This window comes from Lynx rufus, unplaced genomic scaffold (genome assembly GCF_022079265.1).
Source record: "Lynx rufus isolate CCGP_SWC_20201006 ecotype Redwood Valley unplaced genomic scaffold, mLynRuf1.p SCAF_8, whole genome shotgun sequence".
In the NCBI taxonomy this organism is placed as follows: Eukaryota; Metazoa; Chordata; class Mammalia; order Carnivora; family Felidae; genus Lynx; species Lynx rufus.
In genome coordinates, this window is record NW_025814896.1 from 39,276,784 (window position 1) to 39,303,897 (window position 27,114).

The 27,114-nt window shown below is 35.1% G+C and overlaps 1 protein-coding gene across 2 annotated transcripts in view; it reads right to left on the reverse strand.

Annotated features, from left to right (window-relative positions):
• The window catches only part of ESF1 (ESF1 nucleolar pre-rRNA processing protein homolog), a 62,952-nt gene that overhangs the window by 13,385 nt on the left and 22,453 nt on the right, over positions 1–27,114 (reverse strand). For both annotated transcript variants that reach the window (XM_047068984.1, XM_047068985.1), the window contains exons 9-10: positions 26,460–26,621; positions 2,940–3,061 (exon numbers count right to left, since the gene is read on the reverse strand). In XM_047068984.1, coding sequence (XP_046924940.1) covers positions 2,940–3,061; positions 26,460–26,621 — 284 coding nt within the window. The remainder of the gene's footprint in view (positions 1–2,939; positions 3,062–26,459; positions 26,622–27,114) is intronic.

A 27,114-nucleotide genomic window follows, 5' to 3' on the forward strand; every position in this document is an offset into this window, starting at 1 on the left:
CTCAGGTCATGATCTCATGGTTTGTGAGTTCAAGCCCTGTGTTCAGCTCTGTGCTGACAGTGAAGAGCCTGCTTGGGATTGTCTCTCTCTCTGTCCCTCCCCAACTCACACTCTCAAAAATAAATACATTTAAAAAAATTAAAATGAATAAAAATTTTACAATCTATAAAAAAAAGCTAGAGGGGCGCCTGGGTGGCGCAGTCGGTTAAGCGTCCGACTTCAGCCAGGTCACGATCTCGCGGTCCGTGAGTTCGAGCCCCGCGTCAGGCTCTGGGCTGATGGCTCAGAGCCTGGAGCCTGTTTCCGATTCTGTGTCTCCCTCTCTGTCTGCCCCTCCCCCGTTCATGCTCTGTCTCTCTCTGTCCCAAAAATAAATAAACGTTGAAAAAAAAAAAAAAAAAAAAGCTAGACACGTAAACAGACACATATATTAGTAATAGCAGTTCAAGATAGGAAGTGCTAGAAGAGGCAAAAATGAAATGATACAGACATTCAAAAGAGAAGAACACTTTTATGTGGGGGATCAGTGAAAAGATGTGGCCTTATCTCTCACAAAATTGAGAAATGGCAGTGACTATCAACAGCCTGAAGTTATACATTGTGGATTATCATGTAAATAATTATTTATAACAATTTATTTGCTGGTTAAAGTGATTTTTTTTAATTTATTTTTTTTTAATGTTTATTTATTTTTGAGAGAGACAGAGACAGAATGCGAGTGAGTTAGGGACAGAAAGAGAGGCAGACACAGAATCTGAAGCAGGCTCCAGGCTCTGAGCTGTCGGCACAGAGCCCGACGCAGGGCTCAAACTCACGAGCTGTGAGATCACGACCTGAGCCGAAGTCGGATGCTCAACCGACTGAGCCAGCCAGGTGCCCCAAGAAAGTGATTTTTTTTATTATGAAAATTAAAACATATGCAAAAGCAGTAAGGACAGCTTAATGAAGCCCCTGTTTTTATCACCCAATTTTAACAATTATTTTGTTTTATCTATAATCCACCCTTGAAAACTCTTTGGCTATTTGTTGGTTAATATTTTTCCTAATCAAATTTGAACAGACTGTCTACTAAATTAGAATACTTAAATAAAAAATCAAACCTATATAATAAATAGGACATGTGAACTGAGGTCGGACAAACCAGATTGAGGTTATTTCCAAGAATCTAAAAAGTGAGTCATTTTAACAAAAATATTCAGAATACATACTGTTAAATATTATCTTCCATGCTGAAGAAGACCCACCAAGCCCTAAAAAGTATTCACTTTGATATTAATATCCCTTTAAGAGCAAGAGCTTCTATGAATTTTGTTTACCAAACTCTTAAAATAGATTCAGTAGTAATAAATTTTTCTAACAAAGATTATAGAATAACTACGTATCTACTCACGTCACTGATTTTAGATCTAAACTTTAGCTGCATCAATTATTGCATATAAACATGTATTCATTTCTTCAGTAATAATTTTTCAACGTCAAAATGGAAGCCACAGTGAGGAAAAGGGGCAAAATATTTTTAATATGAAGGAAATTCTTGAAACTCCTCTGTATACGAGAACCTGTGGGTGGAAGGGATCTGTGGAATCCAGCAGTGATCCAGTACAGAGCACTGAGCCTAGAACAAACTGGCACTCAACAAACATATTTCTAGGGGTAGTAATGAGTCCAGGCTTAGCCCAATGACGGGAAAGAGTAAAAGCACAAGGTAAGCTCAAAGTGCCCAGCAAATGAAAATAAAAGAGAATAGCTACTAAAGATCTCAGAAACAAGAGACTACTTTATTGACCCAAAAAGACCCAGTTGTAAGTTTTACAGTACACAGATGGCTTAATAACTTGTGAAATTATTCTATTTAGAAGATATTTTACTTCCTGCTTAGTTTTAAAAGAAGTTTTAAGGAAGAGGGGGGACAGGGCTTTTACCCTTTATCCTCATTGTATTATCTATTTCCAGAAACACTGACTAAATAGAGGAGTATTAAAAATCCCTCCAGTGCATCATTCAATTTTGCAGCGTTCCATCTTCACAAGCACTGAAAGTCACAGCTGCATCAAAAGCACAAGCTTATGTAGTATATTTAGAGAATACGGTATAGTGGAAAGGACACTGGAGTGAGAGATCTGGATTCTGGTCTCAGCTTGGCCATTAATAAGCTGTGTATCTGGAGATGAATCACTTAATTTCCAAAAACTATAAAGCATCAAGATTGGACTAGAACTAATCGTTTAAGATTACTAAAGTTGCAAAATTCTGTGATTACTGATATTATCTTAAGGCAATAACTGTACTGCTAGAATGCTACATTTCAGTGACAAGATAGAGCATTTTTAGCAGCAAAAACCATTAAGTGGTCTCTGCTATTACTAAGGACTCTGTGGAAAAGATATTATCCCCAAATAATGGGAGTCAAATCAGATTTTTCAAGACAACATATTAGCACAGAGGAAATAGGCTTAATTAAAGGGATTTAATGACAAGATGTTAAAAGATTCATATGATTAATACTGAAAAATGAAAAATTCAGGTTGAGAAACACAAATGTAGAAAAAAATTCATGCATGTTAAAAATTTCTATGTGTATATATCCTCAAGTAGAAGAATCTGTATGCATATTTCTTTCTCAAAAATAGAAACAGAACCAAACTGTTTTATATCTAGGTATCAATTAAGCTGTTTATTTTATTTAGGTAGCATGTATATGTAAAATACTAGAGCACAGTAGTTAAAGTGGCTCTGGGCTTTTATTAGGATTTGTACCTCATTATGTAGCTTTGCAGAAAACACTTAAGCTATTGGGTTTTCCCTTTCCTCTTTCTTAAAATTGTGATAACATGACCTACTCTAGTGAGTGGTTAGCTATCTATCTTCTGATATCTTCTGCTATCTTCTGATACATGATTGTTGTTCAATAAATATTTGCCCAAAATTATCATTGATACCTTTTGTTTCTTTTTCAGTCTTTTCTTCTCTTTCTTTTTCTCTAAAAATTGTTCCCAAGGGGTCAGTTTATCTTTTCCTTCCAATTTGTTTCTCACCATCTCTTCTGCACTTTCTTTCAGACCTAAGAAAAAACACAAATAGAGTTCAGTTTAAAATGTTATTATCTTATTTTAAATTCTATGCTGTCCCTTTTCATACATTAGCTGGATATAGTTCTATATTCTACAAAAAGAAGCTTCCCTCGTCCTTAGGTAAAATAAAAGTATATATTTAAAAAAAAATAAAATAAAAAAATAAAATGTTATTTTCTTCACTCAGTTGAAAATATAACTTACCAAAAAGATCACTTACAGATATTTAACAGAGTAACAAAATAAAATACAATACTGAATTATGTAACTCCAAAATCAGAGTAATATAGGATCAAATCATATCAATGCTATTTCCTAATAACAAACAATAATAAACTTAACCAAACCAAAATAAATAAGCAAACCCAGCAAGTTGATATGCAGTCAAACCACTAAAGAAAAATCCTTTATTTAGGTTTAAATTTTATTTCTCTATACTTAAATTGCTTTGAGACTCTAAGAAAAATCCTGGAACAAAATCTTCTCAGGATACAACTAATCATTCACTTTTAATAGCAAATGGTAAGTGATCTTTAACATAATTATATCTAATTGCTCTGTTGCCCAAATAAAAAGACTGCATTCTCTGGTAACTATAGGTGACTATCAAAAATTGATTAGTAAGGCAATCCTTGTTGAAACAGGCCAGGAGGAAAGAGTTCTCATAATCTCTCAACTACTCTGTGAAATACATCCTTAAGATCAAAATGACCACCAAGTTCTGATTCCACTTTGTATAGTTTACCTCTTTCAATGTTGTCATTTGCTCTTGTACTTCATCTCTAAATACTTCATCTCTATTTCTTATATTCTGCAGTACCTAACTTGTGTTTCTACAAGGCTTATGTAATATCTGGACAGGAGTGAAAGTGGGGAAGAAAAAGCCCTGAGGCTGACCTATCATCCATGAAGACCCTCACTACTGCCAAAGTAAAGGAAATGTGATTATTGGTGCTGTCACCTTTGATAATAAAGATGTTTGTTTTACTTTACAGTATTTTCTGGACATCATGGTTCAATTTGGGGAGGAGGCAGCTTCAATATTTAGATGACACAATATTCATTTCAGAAAAATATTAGTGGAATGATTCAAAATGCTTTTTAAGAGAGTCACGGTCAATCCAGATCATCTTCCCAGATATTTTCTAAATTCTAAGGTGAAAACAATCCTAAGGATATAACAATTCTTTTTTTTTTTTTTCCTGGTAAGTATACTGAGACTAAGAACATTCAGCAACTTGCCTAAGAACGTACAGCTAGGAAGCTACATGACTGTAATTGCCTGGCTATCCTCTATACCATGGCCAGATACATATAAAATGCTGGTCTGACCCAGAGAAAAGAAATGTATGTAGTGGATGAATAAAATCAAAAGCTTTGGGTCTCAGTTTCTTTATCTGCAAAGAGCGGTTGGTCTAGATCAGAAGCATGCAACCCTCCCACCCACATACACCTTTTTTTTCCCCCTCAAATAAAATATCTGGTAGAAGTCCAAATACATAACAACTAAAAGTAGTGTTTTGGGTCTTGTGCCTCAAAGAACAGCCTGAAACAGCTGGAATAGATGATCTCTAAGGTCCCTTCCTTGGCTTTTAAGCCAAGACTTAATCTCCAAATTTCTATGACTTAGAAAAGTATTAAATTATATGCATACTCAAGGTTATGTAGATTTGTTTTTATGAGATACTGTTGGTAAGATCTCTGATTTATTGCATGCCAAATCAGAACCACAACTCTCAATTCAAAGATGTTTCATATGAGAAAAATACAATTCACTTTACTTAACCATTTGTAAGAGAAATGTGAACTGTATAAAATGATGTCCAGATCTCTGACTGAATCAACAGATACACAGCACTAAGGAAATGTAAATTGGGACCCTCATTTGGGAGAAAGCAACAAATCCTGACAAAAGACGTTGATTTCAAATAATAAAATAGTAGGTTTATATATTATGCCTGTGGGTTAGCATGCAATCAGTCTAGTCTAATTCTACATGCACAGTATTGTATTATTAAATAAGATGTTTAAATAATCTTAAGGTATTATAGTATAATTTCTTCAAACACTAAGAAAGATTTTATTATTCCAAAATATTAAATTGATATATTTAGAGACTTTTTCACCAAAAAGTATTGTTTAATTTTGATCCCTGAAGCTTAACGTGATGCTTAGAATGATGCTGAGGAAAGTTCCGTACCATTGTCTCTTTTAAGTAACTAGGACATTGTTTTGATGTGTCTCAATCACTATGAACTTCTACTACACATGTAGGGTCTTAACATTCTTTGGAACATGGGTACCTTGAGAATTTGATAAGATACAGAATCTCTCTCTGAAACACTGTACTGGAAACACTTGCATACAGCATTCAGGGGCTTATGGATACTCAAAGGTCATTTCTATATAAGGATCTAAGGGTCTCAGGCAAAGAACATTTACAGGTGCAGTAGAGGTCTACGGGAAAACAGGAGGCCAGCTCCCATAACTTCAAAACTTATTAGCACTGTGACATTTGTAGGTTCTATAGCAGGATTCCTCATTTCAGCACTACTGTCATGTTGGACCAGATAATTCTTTGTTGTGAGGAACTATCCTGTAGTTGTAAGGATGTTTATCAATATCTCTGCATTATCCACTAGATGCCAATAGCCTCAGTCATGAAAATAAAAATGTCTCCAGATATTGCCAAATGTCTTCTTGGGAGCAAAATTACCTCTAGTTGAGAACCACTGTTCTAAACAATGATTAGAAGTCATTTCTGAAAAGAAGGGCTATTTCATTACTTGTATCAGAGAAATTATATATTATTTTATTTGGTACTTGATTATATAACATCTATTTTACTTTAGAGTTTTCTTCCAACTAAACCAAAGGCAGCTAAAGTCACCTTCTTTTGTATTCCATAATATTTAACATAGTGCCAGACACATAGTAAGTACTTAATAAACACTTAATTGATCTGTCTTGAAGGAGGAATTCTTATTTCAAGCCAACTGTTTGATCTTGTAAGTTTGGAACATATTCTCTCCAACAGAAAATGAATCAAAACTTTAGGATATAAATAAATGGCCTTTATCCCAAAGTGGTCTGGGTATGTGTGTTAAAGGACCTATAGTTGTAGAAAATTCATGAAATATTATTCTCAGAAAATATTTTAAACTTTTTTTCTGGTATTTAGTTGGTTCATAACAACAAAGAAATAGTTATCTTCAGTTCAATACAGTCTGTAATTTTTTTGCCTGGCTCTCACTTAATACACCAAATGTGTATTAAGTAGAATGACAAACACATTGCAGTGAATGAACACAACACCATGATAAGTTAAAAATGCTTTGTTCTCATTGTCATCATGAGGTCATTTATATCTCTTGCCACAGATCACAGTTGTTTATGCTCTGGTTCTTAAAAATATGTCCATCCCAGAAGCCTCTTGGCATATGCACAAGAACATTCTTCAGACAGTTTTAGCCTCATTTGAGAGAAGCCACTATGTGACTAAAAAACAACTTCATTATAACTGTTTTTAGTTTTGCACAAATTTGTTTTTAAAAAGTTTAAGTGTATAGCCAAGGACTGCTGAATTAGTTAAAAATAACTCAATAATCCTACAAATAAGGGGTAAAAAACTCTTTCAAAGCCAGCCACAAACAGATGATTCAATTATGACAATAATTTAAGTACAATCCATTCAAAATTATTTTGGTAGTTTGCATATATACAAAAATACTTTCAAATATGTTTTTAAAATCCACTAAAACAAGACTATATATTTCTCCTGACCTTACTCATTTGAAATATTTGAAGTCTTCAAGGGGCAGGACATGAATAACTTAACTCAAGTAGGTAGTATAGTTGGTTTTGTTTATAAAAACAAAATGCATATTTTAAGATTTCTGATATAGGCTGAAACTGGCACTTTTTATTTAAGTGAGGACTTAGGATCCATTGAGAATACTTATGAACATTTAATGACTCAATCTTTATTCATGGTTGTAATTCCAAAAGCAGTTTTTAAAATGTAACTAACTACCACCACCACCACCATCAGAGAGAACTCCCAACTTGGAATTCATTCTATGTATAAGGGTTTTAGAGGAAAACCACCAGCCATCTCCTGAAGAACACTGAAATCAAAGGTATCTGTTCAAATGGGCCAGTTATCCTCAATGGGGTAGGCAGAGGGAAGAACACATTTACTTATATAATAGAAGTCACAGGAATACTTGGTCCATGTGAGTAATGAGGATCTTCCCGGTGGTATTTTTTTCTCCACAATAATCAAGTCATTATGTACTTAGGTATCCTTAAAGCATACTGGATAAGTCAAACTATCAACCTTTGAAATAAGAAAGGTAAATACTTGATATGTTTTGAACTTGGTTTAAGACTTGTTCAGGACAAGAAATTGTTTAGAACATGTTCAGAATCTGGTTCATAATTTCTTTTTTTTAACTTCTGTAAATCCCTCTTTCTTAAATTCTTACAGTACTATATTCTTTTATTCTATACCATTTATCACAGTTGCAACTTCATACTTGTGTGATTTTTAAAATTATTATTAATGGCTGCCTCCTTTACTAGCTTGCAAGCCTCGTGAAGATAGAGACTATAGCTTGTTTCCCCCCTGGCCTCGCAAGAGTACCCTGGTGGCTAGTGGAGGACCTAAACAGACACCTAATGTCTGTTAAAAGAAAAGCACAAATGAAAGGATAAACAAGTCAAATTTGTTCCCAACCTATAGATAGAGGGCAACAATGCGTGAAACTAAAAAGTAAAATAACTAGTTCCGGGAACAATAGTAAACAGTAAGAATTATCAATCAGATAGAACTGATACAAATGCTCCTTGTACACACTTAATACTGTTACAATATGGTTATACCTACTATGTGGAAACAACATAATAAAGATAGTAAGGATAAAAGGGTATAGATAAACTACTTAGACTGGAAATGGCTTCTCCCATAACATTTAATTCTGTATCTCCCAAAGCATTCAATGAGGTATCCACAGAAAATACCTAAAAAGTATGTACTGAATGAATACATGTTAATGTTTTTTGTTGTTGCTGAATGTCTAAAAACTATCAGTGGGTAGCAACTGTTTTACATTTGCCTTGAATTTGAGCTTATACTCTAAGCTCTTCTAAATCTTTTACTCTCCCTTAAGAGTGATGCCTTCCATTTATAAGTATTTTCAATTTATTATGAACCAAGCTGTCCTCACTTCTTAGAATTGAATGTTCTTAAAAAGCCGACTTCAAATACAAGACATTTGGGCTTCATTAGGGAGCTATTGTTTTCTGTATTTGTCTGTACTTTGTTTTTTGTGTTTTTTTTTTTCCCCTTTCAAGTAGTTTGTAATCACAATGTATATAATAACAAGCTGTCCTAATAATAACAGAATAAAACTCTGGCTAACTCTGATGAAGCCATTTTGCTATTTAATTTATGGCAAAGAGGAATGACAACTGTTTATTCTACCCTTATTTTTTACATGTAATGTTTACAGACAAGGTAGAAAGTTAATACATAACTTTTAAGAAGGGCTAAGATGTAAGGAAACAAAGGGGATTTTTTGGAGTCTAGTCACAATAAGAAAGCTCAAATAGAAACGTTATACTAGCTCAGAAGCAAGGACTTTCCCTTGGGGACATACATCCATCCGTTATGGTCTAGCATGGATCTTGGGTTTTAATGGGCTGTTAGCCAAGGAGGCAAGAGGCAATGTTCAGTGTCTGATTATGGTGGAAGTTCCTATCAGAGACCACTACCTTGAAGCCAGGATCCTTAAGGGTACCTTCAGTGGGTGCTGCCCCTCCTCCAAAAATTTAGAGGGAATGAATACATGCCTTTTTGGGCTTTGGCTTTGAGCAGAACAAGGGAAGTAAAAACATGTTTTTTTCCCCAGAGAATTTATAACCACAAGCCTACAAATCCATGGGTTTGTGGCTAGAATTCACACTATCTGTGTGGCCCCAAATACCTCAAACCAAAAATTTGGTTTCAATTGGTCTTGGAATGGAAGCACCCTTAGGCGTCTGGCAAATACTTTCTAAAGCACTCTCTGAAGAAGTACTTTTGACCCAGGCCTCTGAGAATTCCCATAGGTAAAGATGGATACCAGAACAATGAGATCACAATAAAAAGCCAATATGAGCCAGAGTCCGCAGAAACAAAATAATACAAAAGCCAGATCTATAACAGCTAGAGATTTCGGAATTATCAGATACAGAATAAGAAATCAGCACATTAAAAAAAACAAAAGAGAAAATTAAAAGATAAGATTATCAAAAATATGAGACAGATTTGGAAACAAAACTTCCTCAAATGAAACATATAACTGAAATAATAAAGTCAACAGCCAAGTTAAACAGCAGCCTATACAGAGGTAAAGAAAAAAAATGAATGAAGTGAAAGACAAACTGAAGCAATTACCCAGCATGCTTCATAGGTTCAAAAGTATGGAACATGTGAGTTATCAGAGATAGAATGAGAAGGTACGACACATATCAAATGGGATTTCCATAAGGAAAAAATAGAGAACATGAGGAAAACACAATATTTTAAGAGAAAATGACTGAGAAGTTTTCAGAACCAATGAAAGATAATAATCTTCAAGACTGTGGGTATCCTGTTAACTCTACACAAGATTAAAGCTACCAAGCAAAAATATGATCTAGATAAACCAAAATGAAACCCTAGAACACTAAAGTATCTTAAAAGCCAGGGACAAAAGATAGCACTGTGGAGAAAGGCAACCCTTTCCTAGCAGGGTTCAGAAGTGGGCCCCTGGGACATGGAATTAAGATGGTGTGTTCTTTAGTTATACTGGCTTCCTCACCTGTAATTGCCAACAGGAGTCAAGGGGGAGTCTTGTGATACACAGTAAATTTGCCTCTCCCCAGAATGGGGTTAAGTGGGGGGACTACCTTGGTGCATCCATGGCAACAGAAGTAGATACCCCTCCTTCCCTAATCTTCAATACTCACAGCCTCACCACCAAAATCCACCTTGAACCCACCAGGAATAATCTCTGTGCTTTTTATCCCTATTTTTGGTCACCCCAAAAAGCCCCTAATCATCAGGTCCCCCCTAATCTCCCATGTTCTTAATCTCAGAAGTTAACTATACATCTACTTTTCTGCTACTATCTCTTCTTCCCTCCACTCTCTACCACTAAATCTCTGGAATTAACAGTGCATTAACAGTAAAAACTCAATTATTGTATCTCTGAACGTTTTCATCATCATCTTGCTTTAACTGAATTTTGGCTCTGCCCTGAAAATACTGCAAACTTCAGTACTCGCAAGTGGTTTGTTGTTGTTGTTGGAGTTTGCTTTCTTCAAAGAGCCTTCAACCAATTGTTCTAGGGGGGGCAGGGTATATATGGGGGTCATTTGTACTCTTTATCCAGTTTAAGAAGTGTGGTACTAGTCCAGGGATAGACCGATTAACTAATAAAACAGAGAGCCCAGCAATAGATCCAGGTAGTTTTGTTTGTTTGTTTGTTTTGTTTATGCAGAATATATTCAATATAGACAAGATCCATGCAGTTTTGAAACTCTGGTACATGACAGAGGTGATAGGTCAGATTATTGGGGAAAAGGAGAGATTATCTAATAAATGGAACAGGATAAAAAAAAACTCTATGTAGGGGCTCAGTTAGTTGAGAGCCCACCTTCAATTGGTTGAGTGTCCACCTTCAGCTCAGGTCATGATCTCGTGGTTTGTGGGTTTGAGCCCTGCAGCTGGCTCACTGATGTCAGTGTGGAGCCTGCTCCAGATCCTCTGTCCCCTCTCTCTCTCTCTCTCTGCCCCTCCCCCGCTCACACTCTCTCAAAAATAAACATTTAAAAAAATCCATGTAGAAGAAGATGAAACTGGATGTCTACCTTATATCATATAAAACATCAATTCCTGACGAATCAAGGACTTAAATGTCAAACACATCAAAACTTTCTACCTTTAGTAGAAAATAAAGATGAATATCAGTCTCATCTGTATAGAAAAGGATTACTTAGATGAAACACGGAAACCATTAACTATAATGACTGACTTAGCAATATTAAAATCAAGAACTTTTATTCATTAGATAAACCTCCAAGAGAGTGTGTGGCAAGGGGGTTGAGGCTGGGGAAGAGTTTCATATTGAAGAAGGACAAAGGACTGTTATCAAAAATCCTATAAAAGACAAAGGACTGTTATGAAAAATAAATCAAGAATGAAAAGTCAGCAGAAAAAGCACAAACAATATAACAGAAAAATGGCCAAAAGACATTTATGAGTATTTCACTGAGGAGGAAACATATATGTCCAACAAATACATGAAGAGATATCAATTGCATTTGTGAGAAGAGAAGTGCAAATCAAGCATGCTGGTAGTAGTATAAACTTAATACCAGCACAAAAGAATTTAGTATTTCATCTTATAACCGTGAACATTCACACACCTTATGACCCAGCAATTACACTCTTTGATAAATACCCAGAAAAACTTAAACATGTACTAGAAGATGCACAGAAATGTTTATAACAGCATGTTTCACCATAGTAAAGAACATCCCAAATATGTATCAAACAGGAGAATGGATATATAAACTGTGGTATATATACTCAAATGAGCTACAGCTACACAAAACAGAGATAAATCTTAGGAATGTGATGTTGAATGAAAAAAAATCCCCAAAGATTTTTAAGTATCTACAACAAATCCACACTCCTCCCCTCAATGTTAACATTAACAGCTTTAGTGAGATAGTATTTAATATACCATATAATTCACCCATTTATATAATTCAATAGTTTTTTAATATACTCACAAGTATGTGCAACCATCACTAGTCAATTTTAGAACATTTTCATCCCCTCAAAAAGACACTCTATCTCTCCGCAGCAGGACACTCTTAAATACTCCCTCTCCTCCTGCAACCACTAATCTACTTCCTTTCTCTATAGAGTTTCTTATTCTGGATATTGCATATAAAATATGTAGTCTTTTGTGATTGGCTTCTTTTACTTAGCATATTTTCAAGATTCATTCACTTTGTAGCATACATTAGCACCTCATGCCTTTTTATGCACTCACACTTCTTAGGAATACTTACGAATGAGATGGAAATATATACAATGGAAAGCCAAGGATTGAATACCAAGATGTGGATGATGGTTATAATAGACATGGAGAAGTAGGGGAGATCAAAAGGATAAATGTAAGTTACTACATGACCCTAGCTTTTGTAGTGTATTCACTTACTGTTATAAATAAATAAATAAATAAATAAATAAATGGGCCATGCTGGACCAATGAGAGTGCCCTAACCCAAGGATTATAATTAAATTATATGAACCAGAGGTATAAAAGAATAAAGAGACAAGGTTAATAAATTTGACTATACCTTTTTTGGTCTTCAAAAGATACTATAAAGAATAAAAGACAAAATCACAAAGTAGAAGATATATGACTGATAGAGACCAATACAGAATATATGAACTCTATGACTCAGGAACACAAATACTACATAAGTAAAAATACATGAACAGGCACTTCACATGAGGAAACACTAAGAGATGTTTTTCCTCATTAGTAACTAGGCAAATGCCTGAACAATCCTTTAGGTCAGGTCATATCACTTCCATTTCACATTTCATTTAGAGTAAAAGCTAAAGTCCATCCAGAGGTCTCAAAACCTTCTGTGATTTGGCCACCTTTCTGCCCTCATTTTCTACTACTCTCCATTCCCTGGCTCATTCTGCTCCAGTCACTTCTGCTTTAGTGTTCTTGGGCATATCAGAAATACTCCCCCTAAAGGCTTTTGCATTTATTCTTTCTTCTGCCTGAAATGCTCTTTCCCAGGATAACAACTAGTGTGTACTGTCCTTTCCATTAGGTCTTTGTGCAAATGCCACTTTCTCAATGAAGCCTTTCCTGACTGTCCTATTTAAATCACTACCTACTCTCACCCCTGAACTTCCTACTCCCCATCCAGACTTTATCTTTTTGTTTCTACAGCCCTTAATCACCACTTCATTATTTTACCTATTCATTTTCTATCTCCCCTTCTCTCCTTTCTCCTAACCACCATAACCTAAAATGTAGGACCCCATAAAAGTCTGTTCAGTGTTCCATGTCCAGTGAAAAGAAGAGTCTGGCACGCATGGCAGGAACTCAACAAATATTTGAGAGTAACACACACATTAAAACCATACTGAGATACCATTACTTATACATTCAACTGGCAAAAACTGAAAAGCCTGACAATATCAATTAAAGATGAGGATAAAGAGCTTTGGGAACTCACGGAAACTACCGGTTAGAGTAAAAGCTGGGAAAACAATTCAGCATGACCTAGTCAAGGTAACTGTGAGCAGGCTCCACAACCAAGGAATTCTACATATACCTAAGGCATTCTCTCTCTGTGTGTTCCTAGGTGAGAAGTCCAAGAATGTTCACAAAGATATTGTTTATGATAGGAATAAACTATAATAACTGTCAATAGAACAGTCACATTGTTACATATCTACAATGGAATTCTGTGTAATAGTGAAAATTAATAGACCATATCTTTATATGTTGATATGGATAATCTCAAAAATAGAATGTTAATAGAAAAAAGGAAATGATAGAAGGATACAGAGAAGATACTTTTTATAAAGGTCAAAATTAACAAAACTGTTTAGGGATATATGTATATGTGGTAAAATGATTACACAGAAAAAGAAAATGATTAACATGAAATGTAGTTTCATAGTTTCCTCTGGTAGAGGAAGGAAGAGGTTGTAACTGAGGAGTCTCATAAAGGACCACAGATATTGGTAACGTTCTTTCATTTTTTAATTTAATTCTTAAAATTTATTTATCTAAAACCAAGTTAGTTAACATACAGTGTAGTACTGGTTTAAGGGGTAAACCCAGTGATTCATCACTCACATATAATACCCAGTGCTCATCCCAACAAGTACCCTCCTTAATGCCCATCACCCTTTTAGCCCATCCCTCCACCACCTCCCCTCCAGCAACCCTGTTTCTTCTTTGTATTTAAGAGTCTCTTATGGTTTGCCTCCCTCTCTGTTTCTTATTTTTCCTTCCCTTTCCCTATATTCACCTATTGTGTTTCTTAAATTCCATACATGAATGAAATCATATGGAATTTGTCTTTCTCTGAGCTATTTAGTTTAGCACAGTACATTCTAGTTCCATCCCCAACGTTGCAAATGGCAAGATTTCATTCTTTTTCATCGCCGAGAATTCCAATGTATGTATATACCACACCTTCTTTATCCATTCATCAGTCAATGAACATTTGGCCTCTTTCCAGAATTTGGCTATTGTTGACAGCACTACTATAACCATTGGGGTTCATGTGCCTTTTTGAATCAGCATTTTGTATCCTTTGGATAAATTAGCTAGTAGTGCAATTGCTGGGTTGTAGGGTAGTTCTATTTTTAACTTTTTGAGGAACTGTCATACTGTTTTCCAGAGTGGCTGCACCAGCTGCATTCTCACCAACATTAATGTAATGTTTTTTCTTAAGCTGGTACACAGGTGTTCATTTTATTATTATTATTTTTAACTGTAGAATACACTGTTTACATTTTGAATCTGTTTTTTTATACAGGTAGTAAAGTATAAAAAAAGTAGTTAGTGCTTACTCTTTGACAGCTGTGTGCTAAAATTAAAATGGCTTTCACTTGTCTTTTGTCATTTACCCTCCATCAAAATAATAAGTACTTGTACCCAGATTTTCTGGTACCAAGCCCTCTATGCTCTTTTCATAATCACAGTAAATTATTAATGCTATGACAAATTTCACTATAAGCAGGTCTCAATCTAGACGCTGTACTTGAAAAACCTACCTATAAATTAGTGGCTTGAAACTGAGCCTAACTATTTTCCTCCCTGGAAGAGTTTCTGACCACAGAAGCTATTAATATAGAAGGACATTTTGAGGCCGGGGTCCAACCAAAATTGTATTTCTAAGTCAATTAAAGAAAAAACTTTATATTATAAAAGTAAAAGGAAATGAAAAACACATCAACCTCCCTAGCATTTCAGTATTTAACAACTTTTCAAGTTAGATTTTTCTTGCTGCAACCTAAGTATTTCCTTCCACATTTAGCTGGAGTTTATATATAAGTAAACTATACACTCTGACTACTTCTAAAAAGATTTTGCAAATAACTGCTAGGTAGCAGTACCCTGGCAAACTTTTTCCTATTGCGGTATAAATGATAAATGTTTACATAGCACACTGGAATAAATGGAGGAGGCAACCAGAGAAGGAAACCAACCTGAGGGCTCTGGTTGGCCTAAGGTCTAAAGGGATCAACCCTTTGGCAAATTTGTAATCCACAGGCAGTATATTGGTTGGGAATCTCTGACACAGACTATCATTTAAAGGTTACTCTTTCAACTTTTCCAGGATGTGTAATTAACCCAGAGTCTATTTCATTGGCAATGTCCTCCATTACATTTAAAAAATTATAGAATGAGAGTGATATAGAATGAAAGTAACAGTAAAACTTAGGACTTTGGGATGCCTGGGAGGCTCAGTTGGTTAAGTGTCCAACTCCTGATTTTGGCTCAGGTCATGATCTCAGTTTGTGAGATGGAGCCTCGTATCAGGCTCCTCGAGGCTCTCTCTCTGCCCCTCCCCTGCTCACATGCCCTCCCTCCCCCCAATAAATACATAAACATTTTAAAAAACCCAAAAAACTTTGGGGCGCCTGAGTGGTTCAGTTGGTTGAGCGTCCAACTCTCAGTTTCAGCTCATGATCTCATGTGAGCCCCGCATCAGGCTCTGTGCTGTGAGTGTGGAGGCTGCTTGAGATTCTCTCTCTCCCCGTCTTCACAAAGACTCACATTGTCTCTGTCTCTCTCAAAATAAATAAATAAATTTTTAAAAAATTTTAAAAAACAACAACAAAACCTTAGGACTTCAATACTTCCACAGTTTATCTTATGTCAGCACTGTTTCTATTCTTAGGGATTCTTTGGTGACATAATCTACTAAGGAAACCATGACACACCAAACATTCTTTAGGCCTCAAAAGATAGAATCTTAGAATACCAACTAATAACATGCAGGCCCAGAAGCTTGTAGTGTTCAACAACAAACACTCAAAAGATTTCTCTTGCCTTTTCTGTTTGTTAACTTCCAAAGCAGCTTATTAGTTAGAGGACAGCCTTCTTTGACATCATCACACAGGTGACCCTGGCTGCAGACCAAAATGTTCCCAACAGCCTGAGAAGTCTATGAAAGTACACACTAGGTCATCCCAGGTAAGTGCTTATTGTTTTTTTTAAATAAAATTTCTCCAAATTCTCAAATAAAATTCACTGAACACATCTTTACGTATCTTTGTGTACACAAGAGTAAACATATACAGGTTGTGAAGAGCACTAAATGAAGATAGTAGGCACCAGATTTAATTAGTAATCCAAGGAAAATACTCTTTAAAATTTTTAATGGGTACTTAAGTTAGACACATCAAGGTTTGAAATATAGTTTTTCTATCTCCCACCTTTGTGACCTTGAGTAAGTCTGTGCCTAGTTACGTGTTCTGTAAGATGCATTAATAATCACTAAAGAATTGCTGGAAGAATTTAATGTCATATTTTTTATAAAGCACCTAGCACAGATTCTGATACAGAATAGGCATCCAGTAAGTGCAAATTTCTCCTCTAAGAGCATTGTATTTATTTATTTTTATTAATTTTTTTTGAATTTTTTACTTCATTATTATTTTTTATTTGAGGGACAGAGCGCACGAGTGTACACAGGAAAGAGGGACTGAGGGAAAGAGGGAATCCCAAGCAGTTTCCATGCTCAGCACAGTTGGAGATCATAACTGATCCTGCAATCACAACAATTCTGGGATGGTGACCTGAGCTGAAATAAGGAGTTAGCTGCTCAACCAACTGAGCCACACAGGCATCCCCAAAGAGCATTTTAAGATGTAATTCTTCTGGGGTACCTGGGTGGCTCAGTCAGTTAAATGTCCAACTCTTGGTTTTTGGCTCAGGTCATGATCTTATGGTTTGTGGGATCAAGCCCCACACTGGGCTTTGCTTGGGATTCTCCCTCTCTCCCTCTCCCTCTGCTCTTTCTCTGTGTTTGCTCACGTGCTCTCTCTCTCTCTCAAAATAAATAAACTTAAAAAAAATAAAATGTAATTCTTCTTGATCAAAATTATGCATCCAATTACTTTAACAAATATTTTAAAATCTCCCCCATGCTTCTACATAAAGGACTAACGGGAATCTAAAATGAAATCTATTTTATGACAACCAAAGCTGAAATGCTTAGAAAAATCTTGGTTAAGTCCTTCGCAGCCAGAATTCCCTATTTTATGTGAGTCAATTCTTAGGGAAGCATATGCCTTCAAAGTACATGCTTCAACTTACCACTAAGGCATATTATTTCAAACACCAAAGGGAACTCACTCAAGTCACAATTACTGGCACTCCTCTTTTGGCATACAGAGGATCAGGTTTTCAAGCTATGCCAAATAATTTAACAGATACAGGTTTTCCATGTCACTGAATGAGTAAATTGAGTTAAGGATGTATCTCTTGACAGTTCATTTGATGAGTGCTATCATTAATGAAGATCATCCTAAGGGAAGAAGGCCTGCAACCTCTTTCTCTAGTAGGCAAACAATGTCTCATCAGGCAAACAGTGTCAATGTGAAATGAATAATACAGAGCCCTTCCCACATGAAAATCGGCAGATTCAGCCTGCCTAGCCTAGCCACCAGTTCAAGCCACAGACATTTTTACTGGCTTTATCTTGGACCTCATAGCTGAAAATTATCATTGCACTATATAGTCAGTGAACATCTGTCTACAATAGTCTAACCAAAAGGGCACTGAGAAAGGCTGGCAAACGTTTCAGAGAACCAGAATATGGCATATGGTCCCACAGTGGGATTAAGTTTTGTATCAAACCAAAGATCTGCAGAAAGTACATATGTCCTTTCCTTTATGTGGCTTCAAAACCTGAACCTACTGTAGAAGCTAGTTTTGATTCTGTGCAAAATGTTGTTAGCATTTCTGAGGCATCTTCAGAAGTGAAAAAATGTTTCCCAGTTAGCATCATGAATTAATAGAACTGTTTCAAGATATATGATAAGAGACGTGAAGATGTTCTACTATTAGGAATTTACCCTAGGGGTACCTGGGTAGCTCAGTTGGTTAAGCATCCGACTTTGGCTCAGGCCATGATCTCATGGTTCTTGAGTTTGAGCCTTGCATCAGGTTCTGTGCTGACACCTCAAAGCCTGGAGCCTGCTTCAGATTCTGTGTCTCCCTCTCTCTCCCTGCTCCTCCCCCACTTGCACTGTCTCTCTCAAAAATAAATAAACACTAACAACAATAAATTAATTAATTTTAAAAAGAGGAATTTACCCTAAGAAAACCCAATATAAGGTTATTATGTTATCCACAATAGCAAAACATTAGAAAGAGCCTAAAACACAACATTAGGGGAGTGATTCATCATTTATATATCAGAAACACAATGGAATGTGGTACAGGCATTATGATTATAAAGATTATTTAGAAACAAATAAAAATAAGTATGAAAAATGAAACAAAAAAAGGAGAACTCAAAATGAGGGTCTAATATAATCAATTATGTCTGCTTATAGAAAATGTATGAAAATGAATGTGTTATAGTTAAAATATGGAAGCAACCCAAGTGACCATCACTTGGATGGATAAGTAAAATGTGGGGCATGCATGCACGTGTGTGTGTAATAACAAAATTATTCAGCCTTAAAAAGGAAGGAAATTCTGACATATGTTACAACATGGATGAACTTTGAAGACGTTACACTAACTGAAATAAGCCAATCACAAAAGGACAAATCTTGTATGATTCCATTTGTGAGTTACTTAGTGTGGTCAAAATCATACAAATAGAAAGCTGAATGGTGGTTGCCAGGGGCAGGGGAGAGGAAGAATGAAGAGTTACTGTTTAGTGGACACAGATTCAGTTTTGCAAAATGAAAAATAGTTCTGGAGATGGATGAGGGTATGGCTGTACAACAACATGAATATACTTAATACCACTGATTGTACACTTAAAAAATGGTTAGGATGGTAAACTTTATATGTATTTCATAACAATAAAAAATATCAAGAAAAAAATCAATGTGTTTAGTAAACATAACGTTATATGATTTTCCAGTTTCAGAAAAAAAAAGAACAATAATGAAACTGCTGAAAGTAAGTAAGTAGTCTGAGTGGATTCTATCAGAATAACATATGGAACATGTGTGAGAAAAATGATGGTTGGCTAGCGAGGCAGTTAGCATATAGAATGATGATGTGGGACAACCTCAAACAGAATAGGCAAAAGTTCTGCTTTAAAGACCAAAGAATTCACAACTTCAAACAAATCAGCATAGCTGTGGGCTGTGGGAAAACAATACATGAAACAAGCTCGCTCTTCTTGAACTGACTTCAGGGAGATTATAAATCTGTGGCAAAAGTACTACTGTCTGGAAATAGTGGCTACAGACGCAAACAGTACAACTGAAGTGATATATGGGCAGAGAAGGAATGACTGATTAAAAAAAAAGTCATCCTAGATGTTTGCAAGCATCCCAAGACAGCAGACCAATTAACCTGAAACTTCAAAACATACAGGAATTTTAGCACTTTCTGAAACTATGACTGGTATAAAAATATCCTCAATTCTTGCTTCAGATATTTTTTTAAAGCTTTTTTGGAAAGCTCTTTTTAAAATTAAGTCTTAATATTGTTAAGAGAGAAAATAATCTTTAAAATAATCCAGGAAATTCAGAGAAATTTACTGGCAACTCTATGTAGAAAATGTGCTACCAATCAATGTTTTTAGATAACCCTAGCTGCTTTTCATTTTTATTACACATTCCACAAATGATTCTTTTTTTCACATCAAAAAGTTTCAGCTTATAACTTCACAAAATCCTTACAGTCAACGTGTTAACTGGATGATTCATGGAAGGAGCACACACCCTACAATTCTAGCCACTTACTAGCTGTGTACAAGACAGAATAATGTGCTGCAAACTCATTTCCATCCCATCATCAAAACACAAAGCATACTGCAAATTCTTTAGCCTAAAGTTCAGGTTTCCCATTTAATGCTTTCCTCTCCACTCAACTCAAAACTTTACACATCTGGTTATTTTAAAAGTTCCAACCAAAAAACATTTTTGTGAATACATTTCAAATAATGAATACATTGACAATAATTGGATATACTGATATAGCCAAAAGTAAATAGTGAACAGGTTTTGAGATGTATGAAAATTATAATGTTTGAAAGTGGGCTGCCTAGCAAAAAATACCCAACTGATTCAAAAACATTTTAGTTTTGAATAGAGAATAAATAACGCAAGGAACATAGGTATGTGTCATTAATGTGTCTCTGTGTTTAAGCTTCCCACTGGGACACTAAACAGAAGCATGAGGGTGGAATAAAGGGGAAAAAAGGAAGGACAAAGGACAAAGTGGACATCAGAATAAAAACAGAATTACAACTGTAGAGGGTAGAAGAAAGAGTAAGTTAAGGAAGAGCTGTACCCATACCGTCTGGCTGAGTGAACTGACTGAGCTGCTTTTCCTCTGGCTTCCATGTCTCCTTTGAAAAAGAATCCTATAGCTCTAGGTTCCAGACAAGAGCTCCCTCAAGAAATTCAGTCTCACCACATTAAAGCTTTAGTACCACCAATACTAATCTCATTACGCCCTTTATCCCTATTTTAAACTGTCACCACAAGAAGTCTACAACTTTCAACTCATCTAATAAAGATTGAGAACATGACCATTTCTCACTCTTCCTCAACAATGAAGGCCTTCTACAAGTTAGTCAGTTACAATCGTTCATTAGTAGTCATTAACAGAATTTTCTTCATTTACTTGCTAATCTGAGTCTCACTGAAACCTGTTCTCCTCTGGGGCCTATATCCCAAATATCCTTTTTAGGTGGTGAATTTTTCTTTCCCATAGTTTGTCCTTATTACTAATTGCCACCTCCAGTCCACTGGCTGGCCCTTCTCCCTAAAGTCCCCAACTCTGAATGGCATATTATTAGACTATACTACCCACAAGCCCTTTTTAATTTTTTTTTTTTAATTTATTTCTAAGTGGGCTTCACACCTAGTGCCGGAGCAGGGGCTTGCACTCACAACCCTGAAGACCAAGACTTGAGCTGAGGTTAATAGCATCTATTAAACCAAAGATAACTAAGGAAAAGAGGACTTTTATCATATCTAATGTTTTAAGATTATAAAGAAACGTCATTATTTGTTCATATTCTGGATGGAATTTCAAAAATACTATTTACATATACCCTGTATCATCTACAACCAAAAAATTGTCACATCAATTATTTGAACCATAATGTAAGAGAGGTTATTTAACATGTGAGCTAAAACTGACTATCCTTCATTTATATGTACATTACAAATTCCCTAATGAGGCACATTCACTGGTGAAGACCCAACATACATCACCTTATCTATTTATCAAAATGAGTCACCCAGGATACATTTTTAGCAACACACTGAGATGGGAAAAATTACTCCACAAACATCAAAATAATGAACTACAACTTTATTTAAAAATTTTATCATTCAACATTTTTACTTACTCATAATACTAACTAATGTGATCGTATTACTACATTTGCATAAGGAACTAAAGTATCAACAGAAAGTCTAGTTTATTCTAGTTGTTACACCAATGTACCTGTTATCTGCCTCCTTTAATACTATACCTTTAAGGAATTAAACTCATGCTGTTACTATAGTATATAACCCAATGTAAAAAGATTAGAAGTTTAAATACTCTAAAATAAAATTCCTTTTAAAAACCAAATGATGCTAAGCAAAATTAGTCAGAGAAAGACAAATATCACATGACTTCACTCATATGATGATTTTAAGACACATGGGAACACAGATGAACACAAGGGAAGGGAAGTAAAAATAATATAAAAACAGGGAGGGGGACAAAACATAAGAGACTCTTAAATATGGAGAACAAACAGAGGGTTACTGGAGGGGTTGTGGGAGGGGGATGGGCTAAATGGGTAAGGGGCGTTAAGGAATCTACTCCTGAAATCACTGTTGCACTGTATGCTAATTTCAATGTAAATTAAAAAAAATAAAATTTAAAGTAGTGTAAAAAAAAACAAACATATTCCAACAAGTGTTAGTGATTAACGGTACTTATTTTTCTGAAAAGCTTAATATTTTGGAAATTCAAGCCATAGAACACCTAGTAAATGAGATACTATAATCTCATACTGACCCTTTGTGGTTTATTGAAGTATAACATAAAAGCCCTGTGGTTCCAGGTAACTATTACTGGGAACACACATTTTGCTGAACACAAATCCACCAAAATTCACATATGACATGAATAGTACTGTAGCTTATCAGGTACCTTTATAAATATCTCAGTTTCAGCAAGAAAGGTATTATTAGTCCCACTTTCCAAACAAATAAACAGATCCTGAAGATTAGCTTATTTGTGTCATTTACTATATACATTATATAAAAGACCCTTTATATTTACACACATGCACATTTATGCAGATACTCGTGTGCATGCATATACCAAGGATTCAGATAGCAATACTCTATTTGAGACTTTCAAAAATACTATGGCTAAAGACTTAAAAAATATATACTATATATTAGAATATCAACTGTCCTCCATTCAATTAGCAGTAAAAAAAAGAATATATCTGGGGTGCCTGAGTGGCTCAGTCGGTTAAGCGTCCGATTTTGGCTCAGGTTATGATTGTGTGGTCCGTGAGTTTGAGCCTTGCATCGGGCTCTGTGTTGACAGCTCGGAGCCTGGAGCCTGTTTCAGTTTCTGTGTCTCCCTCTCTCTCTCTCCCTCCCCTGCTCATGCTCTCTCTCTCAAAAATAAAGTTAAAAAAAAAAAAAAGAATATACCCAATTTTGATGGTAAGTCCACAAAACTGGCACTTTTACTTATTGCTGAAGGCATTATAAGCTGGTACAACCCTTTTGGAAAACAATTTGGCAATTATCTCAAGACACAAAAAGTGTTCATGCCTTTTCCTAGTAATTCCATTTCTGGGAAGTTATCCTATAAAAATAATTCAAAATATGGAAAAAGCTATAGATTATTTATAATGTCCTAGATGCTTGGCATCTGAGATTTAACATTTGAGGTTTTGACACTGGTAGTTTTAACAACTTGTGAGAGAACCACAGGTTGATCCACAGCATATGTCAAGTTGCTATGTGAATGAGAAAGTCACAGAACTACCGAGTGAGCTTGACTGCCAGTATTTAGCTTTCTTTGTGGTCTCACTGCTCTCTAGATGCTCAGAAACATTTCTAAAATGGGGAGAGAGGGAATGGACATGTTCATTAAAAAACCGTTTAAAAGTAAAAAGCCCTATGGGGCACCTGGGTGGCTCAGTCGGTTAAGCCTCCGACTTTGGCTCAGGTCATGATCTCATGGCTCTTGAGTTTGAGCCCTGTGTTGGGCTCTATGCTGACAGCTCAGAGCCTGGAGCCTGCTTCAGATTCTGTCTCTTTCTCTCTCTGCCCCTCCCTTGCTCATGCTCTCTTTCTCAAAAAGTAAATAAACATTAAAAATAAAAGGCCCTAAAATAGTAAGCCAGTTACTTGGCTGGTGATGAATGTGAAGAGTCTAAGAAAGTACTGATATTTTTAGGTTAAAATTAGTAATGGTCTTCAGTCACATTTCTTTCCAATACCTTAAGTCTACCACAGTGAAAGATCAGAAATATGATTGAGTGTTCAACAACAGAGAGATGATAAATCAATCCATCTAATCACTCAGTGGCTGAATTAGGATACTGGAATTAATAGACAATAATTTTTCATTTTACATTTTCAAGATATTTTCTGTGACATTAATATTACATCTAGAAATTAAACTCAAGATTAAAACGTACTGCTAAACAGAAAAAGGAAGAATTCACATTTCATTTCATAAGGTCTGCACTACCCTGATACCAAAAACACTGCAAGAAACAAAAACCATAGACAAATATTCCTGATTAACATAGGTGTAAAAAATCTAACAAAACATTACTAAATTGAATTCAGGAATATGTAAAAAGGATAATACACCATGACCAAGTGAGGTTTAGCCCCAGGAAAACTGTATTACTTATATCTTCCAGGTATAAACAAGTATAAATATCACTTTTTTGTAATTTCCCTATATATTAATGTAAACAAAGGTTTGATCTGGTCCACTTGACAAAGCTGAAGTATTTGCTATAAAACTTCTCAATCAAGTTTATTATAAATCTGCTTTCTCAGTCAATTCAACACTCCAATTCAAAATGTTCATTTTAGGGGTGCTTGGGTGGCTCAGTCATTTAAGCGTCCAACCCGTGATTTTGGCTCAGGTCATGATGCCATGGTTCATGGGATTGAGCCCCATGTCAGACTGCACTGACAGTGCAGATCTTGCTTGGTATTCTCTCTTCCCCTCTCTGCCCCCCACCTGATCATGTGCATGCATACTCTTTCAAAATAAAATGATAAAAACATTAAAAAAAATGTTCATTTAAAATATCTTCATTCAATGAGCTCATTCTAAGATTAAACTGTAATTACAATGTATTTTACTTAAAAGACAGAATTCAACATTCCATGGAATTATAAAGAACCTCAATCATAAAGTGAAAGATGTTCTTCACAAACATTCTCAAGTGGAATGGTTAGATCACCTTACTGTGAGACTTACTGAAAAGAGCATCTAACCCCTTAAAGCAGCCTCTTTGATTTTTTTGGTGGATAATTCTAATGATTAAGAGAATTACTCTTTATATTAAATTAAACTCTACCTTCCTTCAATTTTTATTTACTAGCAGAAGTACTGACTTCTGAGATAATAAGAGCAATTAAGTCTTCATTAATACAGTCATCCTGCAAATACTTGAAAATAACCAGTAAGTCACTTTGTAGACTTTTCCTCTCCAGGCTAAACTTGAGTTCTCCCAACAACTGTTTCAATAACACTACTAAATTTCATTTTTCTTACCACCATTTCCTGCAAAAGACAAACATTTAAAATAAATGGGCTACAACGTAGCACCACATTCCTACAGGAATATGCAGGAGATGTGTCCACCCTAGGAATTTTATTACACTAGGCAAACAACTACCAACTATCAAACTATGCTAGTTTCCCCCCCTAATAAAAATCTATGCAAACATTACCAGTGAAAAAACATACTAATTGTATGAAATAGATACAATTGAATATAGAACACTTAATTTTTTTTAAGTTTTATAATTTTTTGAGAGAGAGAACAAATGTGCATGCATGTGTGTGTGAGCAAGAGAGAGGCAGAGAGAGAGAATCCCAAGCAGGCTCCACACTGTCAGGGCAGAGCCTGAAGGTGAGGCTTGAACCATGAAATCATGACCTGAGCTCAAATCAAGAGTTAAACTTAACCGACTGAGCCACCCAGGCACCCCAAGAACACTTGATATTCCTACAAGTTGTTAATACTCTTTGATCTAGAGATGAATTGTGGGAAAAGAACTGAATCCTGGTCAAAAATTATACCTAACTTTAAAAGATATATGTGTATGTTGTACACCTGAAACTAACAACACTGTATATTAACTATACTGGGATTTAAAAAAAAAAAAAAAAGATATACATGTATGTAAACAGCAGTAATCTGCAAAAACAATATTGGTTCCAAGGGTGCATGTTGCTTTGCTCAGGTTGCTGAAAAAATGAGTATGCTAGAAAACAATCCTCATTTATAATAGCTTTTATCTTTGTTTAGCTTTGACATGGTTTTAATTAGTATTGTACTACTCTAAAAAAACTGTTGAACCCTTCAAGGCAGTTATAAAAATCACTTACTATATTTCTTTGACTCTTCACAGCAAAACTGAGATGGAAAACTACGTATTAATGTATTTTGTGCTAGTGAAACCTCACTAATTAAGGTCTAACAGGGGTTATGGGAGAAAAGTTCATTTACGAATTACATATTTTAAAAAGAAGTTTAATGACCTTAGAACACATGGTGCCTGTATTCAAGTTTGTACATCTTGAGAATACTGGAATCAAACCTAGGAAAGGTCTATCTTCATAAATGGACAGAAATACTTTACAGTTAGTAAATCAAAGAAACCAATCAAGAATAAAGTGGCAAGAGTCTATAACACTATTCCCTAAAAAAAATTAAATGATGTATGCAAATACCATGTTAACTTCCTCACCAAAATATTCCTGGAAAATAAGATTTGTTTTTGTTTCTAAGAGTTATTCTTTTCTTTCATATCTAAAATACCCTCAATATCCTGAAATGAAGAAAAATAAATGAACATAGTAAGTATATAATTCTTACCTGGAACCCACTTAATTTCCATTTCCATATCATTTTCTTTGCCTTTCTTTTCTTTTTCTTGAATAACTTGCAAGAGCTGTTTGTATTTAGCAATTTGTTCTTCATCATCCTTCTGACTTTTCTTTGTTTTCCCATCTTCTTCCATATTGACTTTATCATCACCTAATAAAAAAAATCAATTTCATCTAACATACAGAAATAATTGACATTTAAATCTAGTATTTAAATCTCACAGTCACTATAGCACCTTCTAAAAGATGTTATTAGATATAATGCAAAAACAGAATACCAAAATCAGACAAATTTCTTAATATTAAATGAATTCATTGAAAGAATTAGGTCTTGTTTATAATAAAAATCATTTGCAATATAAGTTCTAAGTAGTGTACTTGGAAATCTTTTATTAAAATTCATATTTCAAAATAATTTTATAGACATGTAACATTCTTGGACTTCTCTTCCCTATAAATAAGACAGCAGAGATAGCCTTTTATCCCTCTTTACGTCTTCCACCATCTGGCATAGTGGCTTTAAAATGTTATGGTCAATACAAGGGTGCATGTGGTACATGGATATAACTGTTATACTGAAGAGACAGATAAAGGAAGCTGCTTGTAGACCAAAATGAACAATAAAGAGTCTTTTCCATTTGATA